This window comes from Puntigrus tetrazona, chromosome 5, assembly GCF_018831695.1.
Source record: "Puntigrus tetrazona isolate hp1 chromosome 5, ASM1883169v1, whole genome shotgun sequence".
Taxonomy (NCBI): Eukaryota; Metazoa; Chordata; class Actinopteri; order Cypriniformes; family Cyprinidae; genus Puntigrus; species Puntigrus tetrazona.
Window position 1 is genome coordinate 29,847,702 of NC_056703.1, and position 11,706 is coordinate 29,859,407.

At 38.3% G+C, this 11,706-nt stretch overlaps 1 protein-coding gene across 2 annotated transcripts; it reads left to right on the forward strand.

The window, feature by feature from the left end:
• Positions 1-668: 668 nt before the first annotated feature.
• LOC122344826 (inactive phospholipid phosphatase 7) lies at positions 669-4,084 on the forward strand. Of its 2 annotated transcripts, XR_006250935.1 has the most exons (4): positions 669-886; positions 1,588-2,111; positions 2,849-3,408; positions 3,562-4,084. XR_006250935.1 is itself a non-coding variant. In XM_043238400.1 (3 exons), the coding sequence occupies exons 2-3, from the start codon at positions 1,643-1,645 to the stop codon at positions 3,235-3,237; spliced, it is 858 nt and encodes a 285-aa protein (XP_043094335.1). In that variant the 5' UTR covers positions 669-886; positions 1,588-1,642; the 3' UTR covers positions 3,238-4,084. The 2 variants fall into 2 exon arrangements, 1 of the variants encoding a protein (XP_043094335.1); XM_043238400.1 differs by having other exon boundaries at positions 2,849-4,084.
• Positions 4,085-11,706: the final 7,622 nt, after the last annotated feature.

Sequence of the window (11,706 nt, forward strand, 5' to 3'; positions counted from 1 at the left end):
AATGACTCGGTTCAATCGCAATGACTCACTTATAAACAGTGATTTGCTGCCACCTATTGGTAGTTTAGCCAAAATGCCTTATTATTCTAATTTACTAAGTATAAGAATTCGACTCAAAATTAATTCGACTTTAATTTAATTAAAGTTTAATTTACTGAAGGTTACCAGAATAATTATAACTTGAGTTTATTAAATTCATAAACATAAAATATATCTTATTTAGTTCGAGTTTATAGAGTGAATAATTAATTGCAACATTTAATCTGAATCTCATGTTTAAAAATTACTACTGCCCACTGACTTGATTTGAAACCTATATCATTATCCAATTTATGACCCTTGAAATCAAATCTTTGCATGGTCTAGCTATAAATCAAAATTGTAAAATGCGTTAGATGCCAACTGATATAAAATATAAAATTCTGATTTTAAACATTTGCGTCAGGAAAATGCTAAAAGTATTTAAGCACCTTGGAGAACGCCACGGCTGCGTTTCCGACAGAGCTCATTAATATTTAGAGAATTGTGAAGCTATGCCTGTCTTATTGAAGCGTCCAGTCACACGTGACTATATTAATATTCATGAGCCAAATCCTCATTCGTCAGCTCTCTGCCGTACAGCCAATCAGAAGAGCGTACGTCGTTGTACGTAATTAATATTAAAAACCACACCTTTACCATAGTAGCGTTACTAATTTTGTTATGGAGCGGGCAGTGATGGATGCTAAAGCAGCGCATGTTAATACAGTGAACATGTTTTCTAAAACCAAGGTGTCTTATAGCATATCTGTGAATTGATCTGAACCTCGCCCAGACCGCAGCGACTGTGAGCGGGATAATAACAGAGCTGATCTTCTCCAGAGGTGATTCTGTGAGCTGATCTGAGGTAACGTTAGGCCAGATGATGCTTCACATGTGGTTTAGGATTAAAAATAAATGTGTTAAAACCTACTTTCTGGGATTTTTACTAGTAAAAAGATTTAAAAAATTGGGTAATTGTAATTTTTTAAAATGTGTTTTCTTTTAGGGTTTGTTAGGTTGTAGTATTTATAGCTAGCCTAGCGGTATACAAAACAATAGGAACCTGGAATGATAGCTAAGATAGTGAAATAAACGTGTTCCTGTGTAACTTGTGAAAAGTAGCATGAATTTATGAAAAACGAATCTTTAAAACTGTGTCTCCAGTAACTGAATTCTGAGTAATTAGATTCTCTCCAGGAACCAAACAAGTGAATGGATGCCTCCAAAAGCTTAATCAGCTGCTTTGTTGCTTGTTTGCCTGTGAGGCGATTATTGATATACAAGCAAATTTAATTGCCTTATTTTTGTTGTGCATGTGTTTTTCATTAGCCTATATTGACTTGAGAGACTGCAACAGATATTTGTAAATATTTTTGGAGGGGGATTCACATCGCAAGGCCAGTAATGTGAATTAGTGAAGACAAAAAGGTGATCTAAACTCAAAAATCTAAAATCAAGCCTATATGTGAACAGATAACCATTTATAAACATAAATGATAAAGCATTATGCTGTTACGCACACATACACTTGCACATGTCTAAATACATCTGGCACTGTTTTCACAGCCTACATCTGAAGCGCACATTATTTTCTCATCCTGCTGTACGATTAAACCACACAATGCCTTTAAACCCGAGTCGCTCCAGAGCGAAGGATCGCGGCGGGAGCATCGGCGTTCTGGGCTGGCCCGAGTTTCTGTCCCTGAATGTCCCGCCACGAAACAGCAGAGCGTGGAGAAGATCCGGGCAGCCCAGGTCCCAGCAGAACCAGCAGAGCGAGAACCTGCCAGAGCCGGGTGAGAGCACGAAGGAGCGCAGAGAGGCGACCAGGCTGCCTGATGAAGACTGCATGCTGCTCAACCCGTCCTTCAGAGGCATCGCCATTAACTCACTGCTGGCCATCGACATCTGTCTGTCCAAGCGTCTGGGCGTGTGCGTCCACACCACATCTTCATGGGGCAGCATTCGCTCGGCGGTCACTCTGCTGGCTCTGACGGGTCACGGCATCACGTGGATCTGTGGGACTCTTTTGTGTCTCACTCAAAGCAACACACTGGCTGGACAGGAGGTCCTGATCAACCTGCTGATAGGTGAGACGCTTCGCCAGTCTTATTTTAGGACTTCGATACTATTGCACAGACCTGCATCTGCCTAACAGTACCTGATTTGATGATGCTGAATTAAAGATAATCAATAAGATTGTTCCTTCACGTGATTTATATAAAATCAGCATTAGTACAGTAATTTCTGATAATACAGTACTTTCTGAGATATTATAAGGTAACTACATGGAGTAGGTTTAGATTTAGGGGGTAGGTTTAGAATTAATACCCAGTTATTTCCTAGTTATTGTAATTACTATAAAGTACATTAGTAATATGACTGTAAATGGTTTGGTAATGTTAATGGTTTTAGTTTTACTTACACTTTAGTTCACATTCAGATCATACTTGTATTACAGTATATTATCTTATATTATACTTAGTATATTCTTTTGATGACTACTCTTTTTCACAAGGCTCTACAGTCACAAGGCTGAAACATAAAATCAACTTTTCCCATTCTGATAATGGAAAAATCATGGAAATGAATGAAAACTTAAAATGTTATGAAAATTATATGGAAAGTTTGGTCAATAGATTGATGTTTTTTGAAAATAAAGTTGGTTGTACATGTGACGATGAAATATTTCGTGTTTCATCACATATGTGATGCTGTGTGTATTTCATGTGCTTTGTGCTTTTCATAGATGATTTGCAGATCTAAATGTCCTGATGGAGACACACTCAGCTCCCCTCTATAATTTCTTTTACCTCTTTTACCCCAGCGCTGATCCTTGACATCCTGACCGTGGCGGGGGTCCAGAAACTGGTCAGGCGCAAAGGACCGTGGGATATAAGTCCCGGCTTTCTGGACTGTGTGGCTCTGGACACGTACTCGTTCCCGGCTGCACACGCCAGCAGAGCGGCCATGGTGTCCAAGTTCCTCCTGTCCCATCTGGTGCTGGCCGTCCCGCTGCGGGTCCTGCTGGTGCTGTGGGCCGTCCTGGTGGGCCTGTCCCGCGTTCTGCTGGGCCAACACCACCTGACGGACATGGCGTGCGGCTTCGCTCTGGGCTTCCTTCACTTCAGTCTGATGGAGACGGTGTGGCTGTCGTCTGGAGCCTGTCAGACACTCATCTCCATCGGGACCTTCAGCTGGGGCTCCGTCCGTTAAACTGCAAACGCGGAAGATGTATGTTTACATGCTGAGTCAGAATGCATAATCCAGTATTTGTAGGATTAAACACATCGCGTCTCAGTCTTTCAGATCAAATGCCAAATGTAAAGGACAAATGCAGTCCGGATTGTACATGCTGGACAAAACGAGCTCCGGTCACATTATCAGGTCTGTTAGTTATGATTTCGGTCACTCTCTGTTGTTTACACTACGTTGGAAAGATGCATTCGTTCTTGGGTATTTTTATATTGCATGCAAAAGTACTGAATCTCACTGTAAGAGTCTTTTTTCTCTCTCATTTTCACTTCTTTAATTCTGCAGAACTGAGATCTTAAAAGGGAAGCTGCTTGGAAAGGAAGTAAGTAGTGTTTTTCTCATGATAAACGACTGACATTTTTAGTATGTCGTCAACGTTTGAATATTAGTTCATTGAAGCACCAGTGCAATTTTGGAAGAAAAAAGTATTTGAGATTAATTATAAGAATATCCGAAATGAAAAGGCCTGTTTCTTTTTTTTTAATAGCTCATGCATTTAATTATTTTTATGTGTAAAGCACAGTTGTGTGAAACCATGTCAGATTTGAACAGGACTTACAAACAATCGGTTTCCATCGAGGTGCATTTATTTCAGGATGTTGCCTGTCCGTTTTTCTTTGTGTGCACGAATTAAGTTTGACATGTTTCGAATCAGTATTTTATATAATACAATATCAATCAGTACTGTAATGACTCCTGCAATACTCAAAAGATCTGTTGCCTTTGTATTTGATATAAAAAACGAACTAGTTAGATGATTCTGTACGGCGCATATTTGTACCATAAAATTAAATGACTGTTACATGAGGCCTGTGGTGCTCTTTGCTGATAAACGTGTGTTTCTGTGCGTGTGATAATCTATAACTTCCAGTGGAAATGTGGAAGAAAGTAACAAAACAACAGATTTTGGCTTCACGAGATGTTAAGTGATAGTCTGAGGTGGTATGAATTACATTGTGGTGTTTTTATCAGACTCTTATTATGGTTTGTGTGGACCGGCCTCGTTCCTCCAGTGATGACAGAGAGAACAGATGAAGTTTCTGCTGGTCTCTGTTAGATTAGAGTATCAGTGAAAGACAGATGATTCTGCGGCACTCATTCGTTTTAATCTCTCCTGCCGTCTGTGTTACGGGTGGAGACATGTACGGGAAAGTGTGTCTACACAACATACTGGCGTTGCTGTGTGTAAAGTAGAGTAGAATAGAATGAGCGATCTGTGCCACGAGGATGTAAGAAATGGTGCGTCAAGCGTCTGAATCATTGAGGAAGTGAGTTGGTTTCCGGAGAGAAAGGCCTCTGAACCATCAGTCTAACTGAATGAACTTCGGCACATAAAGACAGCGGTTTTTAAAATATCACACATATAAAAAACCAGCTGAACCCTTCGGAAAAAAAAGAAGTGCACTTAGCTGTATTGAATGTGCATTTGTAGTATATTAAAAGAGAGGCACTTTCTAGGGCCGTTTTTAAATAGCACACTTTGTAGTAGTTTTACTTTAAAATTAATGATTTAAAAAAGTATGTTGTGTTTTAAAATGTACATTTGTGTTGACTGACATATAGCGCACATAAAGCACTTAACTGGAGTGTGTTAATTCAGTAAGCTATATTCAGGGCTGTGCACAGACCAAACCAAAAAAAGGGGCACTAAGTGTGCTTGTTATTCTTGTTAATATTTCGACTATTTTAAAACAACTGATTTCAATTTGAATATATTTTAAAATGTATTTTATTCCGGTGATCAAAGCATCACTACCCTTTAGTGTCACAGTATCTTTCAGAAATCATTCTTACAGTCTGATTCTGATACCTCAAGCAATATTTATTGTTATTTACAGTTCAGTAGTTTTTTCAGGATTCTTTGATGAATAGAAATATCCAAAGATGAGCATTCATAAACTATAACCATTCGTAAGATTGGGGTCAGTATTTTGGAAAGTAATTATATAAATTAATACCATCGCTTAGCAAGGATGTTTTACATTCGTAATGAATGTAGAATTTAAAATGTAGATTTCTTTCTTTTTCAGACAAACGCTGTTCTTCTGAACCTGACAACAATTTTATTGAACTGTTTCAACGTAATACTAACAAGAAATGGTTTTGAGCAGCAAATAAGATTATTAGAATGATTTCTTGCTAATGATGCTAAAAATGCAGGTTCAAAATCGCACGAATAAATAAATATATTCAAATGGAATATATAGAATTAAATAGTAAAAAAAAAAATATTCCCCAGCCTCCGGCCCACTCTATATTGTTTTCTGTGAACAGGAGGATTTTCGCATTATTTTAGAGCAAAAACTCTCGAAAAACGTGTGTAGTTGAAAATGAATTTTATGTAAACAGATGCTCCTCAGAGCTGCTGTTTGTGGCGGGAAGGTCTGACCACATAAACTCTGTCAGCGGGGCGTCCAGGTGTCCAGGGCGCTTCTGACAGCAGTACACTGCTCACAGACAGCGGTCCAGATGGACACGACAGGAACTGGAGATCAGAGCACTTTACAGAACCGAGAAACTGCTAAATGAACCATAAAAACACCATTAATCACTCTCGGTTGATAAGTTCGCACGCACGAGCTCAAGCGGCGGTTCTGACGGGTTCGGCTCATTTGACTGAGTCTTCCGCCCTCTAGCGCTCGTCTCTAGTAAAACATTCAGACTGCGAATTGTTTATAAGCTTTTTTTATTTTCAAAGATTTTAACTTTAGTTTAATTTAGTTTATTGGGTCGCAACGTGTGTTTTCGCCTGGGTTGCAGCTATTTTTGGCAAATATTAAAACACTTTCACACCGAAAGTTGAATGAATGAATATACCGTGGGCTGAAGGAAACGTACATTTGAAGTATTTTTTCATTTATTAGTATGGTTGAATTAGATCATTAAAAGCCAGCAACAATTAAATCGTTTAATAAAATGGGTAAAACACATAAAGGATATTCGTGAATACATATCATGAATCTACCTATATGTATTAATTATGCATCTAAAGTATCAGCTCACATGCAAGTTGTTTTACTGAGACTCAGCAGAAATCAGTACATTGCAAACATGCATTTAATTATGTAAACAATTTCTGAAAACATATCACAGAAACATTAATGGTCATGCTTCGTAGGCACAGTATTTGTGTATTTCATTAATGTTTGTTTATTTGTCATTACTTGTGAAAACTGCATCTCTGACTTTTTGGAGGTTTGCTTTGTGAATGTGTCCCGGCTAAAATAATAAAAAGAACGCACTACCCTAAATAACCATCCATTTCCAAAATGCACAACAAAAAAAATACAATATTTTGACAAACGACTTCCAGTTTTTGAAAATGTAAAAAACACTTTTATTTTATGTTACAAGGAAGAAAAAGTCAGGTTTGGAACAACAAGTTTTATTTTTAATTATATCTGTAAACTGTATGAAAGGCAAAAACAGCAGGCTACCATCACAGTGGTCACATTTGGGCAAGAAAATGTTGCGCTGACATTAAAAAAAAGCACGACAATCACAAGCTTTTGATGCGAGTGTATTGGAGCATTTCTACCACGCACACGACATCTCGGACGCCGCGTCACTGTTGCGTCGGGTGCGGACGGGAGACCAACCGTACTCTGATTGGGCGTCATCGGTCACATGACAGCGGCCCCAGCGGCTAGTGCTTCTGAGCCCCTGCTGTTTGGCCCGAAAGCTGCGTGGCTTGGCATTCATCTATGGGAATAACACCACGTAAGAACCATTACTAGCAGTTACAATACAAAATATACATTTTTCTGCTGATCCATAGTTATCAGTCACATAACACGTAGCCAAACATCTGACATTAGTCCTCATTTTAGTGATAAATAATGACCTAGTTCCTTGTTAAATATGTAGAAGTTTGGTGATGTTTTCAGGAATCTATTTAAATGGATAATAATTAAGTACTAAATCCTCCATTTTATCTTTAATAAGAACACAAATGTGGAAGAACAGGAATGTCTTCCTACAGCTTAAATTATTTAAAAAGTGCTCTACAAATGAATTGGAAATGTGTGTAACAATTTTCAATGTTTTTCCAAGACACACGTACTTTAAGAAGCAAAATTACTTGGCATTTTTAAAAATATATATATTTAAATTGTTTCGTTTTTTATTATTGGAATAAAATCACAGTTTTAAATTGGAAAAAATTAAATGAGTATATAATAAAATCTTATTTATGTATTATTTATGAATGCATTTATGTATTTACCAATTTTTTGATACATTTTTAAGTAAACGTTACTCAATATCTGAAGTATATTTGCTTTATTCAGATAAATTTAAGAATAATTTAAGAATGTTTCTTAATGTTTTTGTCCTGGAAAACAAGATAAAAGGTACTTAAGAAACACTATAGTTCGATAGCTATAGGGTTACTCCACCCAAAAATGAAAATTGTGTCATTAACCACTTAAAAGCTTTGCTCGTCCTCAGAATACAATTTAAGATATTTTGGATGAAAACTGTCGAGGACCATAAATGTAGGAAAGACGTCATCAGAATAGTCCATCAGCGGTTCAACCATAACGTTATGAAGGGATGAGAATTTTTGTACGCAAAGAAAATAAAAATTACAGTTTGCATTCAGAGGACACTCCAAAATAGTGCTGTTTTGTGTCAGCTGTGCCACACAGATACGTCTTCGGCGTTTAAGCTTTGATTTAAACAAAAACTGTCTATTTGTGCATTGCGGGTAATACAGAAAAGTGCTTGCTATTTGCTTGGCAAACAAAAACCTCTTAAGCTTCCAAATGTTACGGTCGAACCACTGACCGCAAACGGACTACTCTGACAATACCATTCATACTTTTTGGGTCTTGACAGTGTTTATTACTCGGCAGCCAATGAGGGGTGAGCGATTAACGACAAAACTTTCCTTTCGGGGTGGAGTAACCCTTTCACAGCGTGGAGACACTCTGTAGTGTTCAATCAGGTCCTCTTGAGGGGGCTTGATGTGACAGACCTGCACAAAGACGGTGGTGTTCATCTGCAGCGTCTCCACGCGATCGGTCATCTGCGTGAGCCACTCCACGTGCTCCGAGATACACTGCTGCATATCGTCACTACTCTGAGGATCAGACACAAGCACATCAAACGCCGCTCACCCGCAAAACACTGCACGGCAGTGAGAACAGAGAAACCAACCCCGGATAGAGCGTCCCTCAGGTCCACGGCAGACAGACGCACATGCTCCAGTTTATCGGTGTGTTCCTTGAGTCTGTCCTCCAGCTCCTGCATCATCATCAGACCTTCATCGGTCTTCAGTGCGTCTCTGCCAGACATTCCTCACGAAGACATACACACAGGGTCAAAGGCTGCGGGTGTCGAGGTGCAATGCAAAAACTGTTTCTTAACTTTTTAAAGCACTTCATTGTGTTTGCCGAAGCACAACCATGTGCAAAATGACTAGCTATGCTTCATTATCACTATTTTCTAGTTTTGTCATTCACAGCTGTCAGGCCGGTACCATAAATGTGATACAAAATTACATCAAGGACTTTTCATTTTTTTTACACCCTAATGTTAAAACCTGGTTAAGTTATAAACGTAATAGAGAGCTGAAAGATAAACAAAAAAAAGTCTTGAAAAAAGTTTGCAAGCACAAAGCTTTTGTATTATGCATTTATGATACAAGTCTACATTGGTTACAATGATTTAGGAAAATACAAAGTTAAAAAGCATTATAATATTTGATGGTTTGTCCCTAATGCGTTTATGGTGGGTTAAACCACACGATTAATGCATTAAAACTACTAGTGCGATGCATTTTTCTGACCAGATATATCACAGATCGCGATTCGAGTATAAACAACCGTTTTCGGTACGGATCGAAACCGTGAACGCATTTTCTGCTAAATAAAAGTAACCCAAGGGTTTGCCGGTCGCTTGTACAAAACGTTTACAGCACGAGCTGAGCTCATTGTGAAGATCCGCCATCAAAGAAAGTCTAAGATTCGTGGAAAAAAGTCAAAGCACGCGATAACGAGCTCAGACCTGCCCGAACACATACACGCAGTCAAACTCGAGCCTGCGGAAAAATAACGTTTAAACAGGATCCAGCAGTGTTAAAAACAGCTCGTCGATATGAACGATACTCACTATTCAGACGGACCGACCGTTTTTATTCCGTTAATCTGTGCTGCGGAACCGGAGCTCACGGGGGAAAAAATGCACGGAATTCACTCACTGAGCCACGTCACCGGGCCACCGACCACACACACACACACACACACACACGCTGTAAACATGTAAATCTCATCTCATATGATTTTATCATAAGAAATAAACATTACGTTAAAAAGACCCAGTGCACTGATTGGATGTGTCAGGCCTGAAATTAATGTTTTGGTTTTTTACATTTTGGATTCAGCTGATTCAGCTCAAATATGGTATTATTCACATCTCGGTAATACTATTCAACAGAGAACCTCATGAAATCCTTATTATTAGAATTAAATAGCATATTCAGATTAACTTTTTTTTATTTTATTACTGGAAAGTGTCAGCAAAATGTGTGCCACAATTAAAAAAGTGAAGGAAAAAAAAAAAAAAAAAAAATCATCTGACCATTTGACACCATGTTGACCTCAAGTCCAATCAGCTGGCTTCGCTTGGCAATGTGGGCATGTTGGTTATAAAACAAGTTCAACGAGTAATATCAGGTAGTCTGAATTACTGGCAGTTGATTTGGTTCAAAATAAGTCATCTTAAGCTTATTTGATGTAGTGTAGCTGGTTCAGCTGTTTAATTAGCACTATTGATAAACTCTGCAAGACTGTGGTAGAACAGTGGTTTAAAAATCTAACAGCAAAACCCTAAGCACTGAAAAAAAAAATAGGAAAAGAATAGGGGGAAAAAAAGACTACATCAATTTTTTTTGCAGACTTAGCATTATATGAAATAAATTAAATACTACATCAAAAGTTGTGTATTGCAGAGCTTAGCATTATATAATAATAAAATAAAAAAAATAATAATAATTTAATACCAACAACTGTGTGTAATAAAAAAAACATGATGATGGTACATGGCAGCAGCTGGTATAATAATAATAATAATAATAAGCTTTTAATCTTTAAGTGGTTTGTTTTGAAAATATCATCTACTCCCAAAGAGCCACCATTCCAGCAAGTTTAGCTTAAACACAAAACGATGTTCTAGTGATCTCAAGGCCTTGATTAAAGGGTTCAGGTCTGTTTAATCAGAAAGTGGCCCTCAGGTGCCGGACAGGGCACCCTGGTCCAACCTCATGCAGAATAACCCAATTATTTTTCAGAACAGGTTATATTTTTTGGCAACCCTTTACTACCATTTTTAATGAAAAGAATTTTAATGCAAGGGAAGAGTTCAGAACTTAGGGGAAAATGATTAGATGGCCAACACGCCATCATACAGAGTCATTGAACTAAGTCCCCAGCAGCTCTCTCATCAGTGCCACCTAAACAGCATTGTTCCAGTTTGTTACATATGGATTACATACGCATGCAATCCCATCCAGAGCGCATGGCCCTGAGAGCCTGGCCCATTTAAATACAAATTACTAACTTCCGGATAACTTTCAAGTAATTGTGAAGAGTTACAGTCACGTACGATTAGGGATGGAGTTAAATCTGGAGGACGGTGGCCCTCCAGGACTGGACTTACCCAGCGCTGCAGTAGGGCAGCATCCTTTAGAAGTGCCGTTTTAGGAATATCACATTGTCCCAGTTTCTAAACCACTCACGGGATTTAATTAAAATTCTATTTCAGTGTCTCCATTTAAGCTACTGGACGAAGCTGAATTCAAGACGTTGTGGCAGAATTGTTTGGCGGTTACAAAACGTAAGAATAAATGAACAAACCACCTCTCACACTGGATGCTGGATTTCCCCTGACACATTACAGGAAAGGTTCTGGCTTTCATGCATACTCTACATCATGTACATCATGGCTTTTCTTAAAAGGAGACACGAAAAAAAAAAAAAGGGTATTTGAAAAGTGGCACCGCACACGCTTCCTAAAAGCCAGAAGCCCTTCTCTTTCCAGGTGACCACTGCATCTATAGACCAAATATTTATTGAATTAACCAAAATTTTGAAATTGTCAGCAAGCTAAAACACTTCAACATGACAAAATCGTAATTATAAATTCACAAGTGGAACGTAAGCTGCGAAGGCAGCGTTTTAAGGCTGCGTTCGAAGGACTCTTATTTCGACCCAGTTTCTGCTTAACAGCTGAATCAGGTATTTGATCAGAAAGAGTTCAGAAATATGTACCATTTGTGTACCTCAGGAAATGCATTGAGAAGAGAAGAAAAAACATTGAAAGAAAAACAGCAGCTGAGCTTCATGTATTTCTTGGTGTTAAACTGGTTTTCATTCATTTAGCAAAGTCTAAATCTTTGCTTAATTTTTACTGTATTTAACCATTTAGCCA

Bases quoted from the DNA above. Each gene is read 5' to 3' on its own strand.
- LOC122344826 (XM_043238400.1), top strand. From the start codon at position 1,643: ATGCCTTTAAACCCGAGTCGCTCCAGAGCGAAGGATCGCGGCGGGAGC. The intron at 2,112-2,848 runs GTGAGACGCTTC...CTTTTACCCCAG, and splicing joins CCTGATCAACCTGCTGATAG to CGCTGATCCTTGACATCCTG.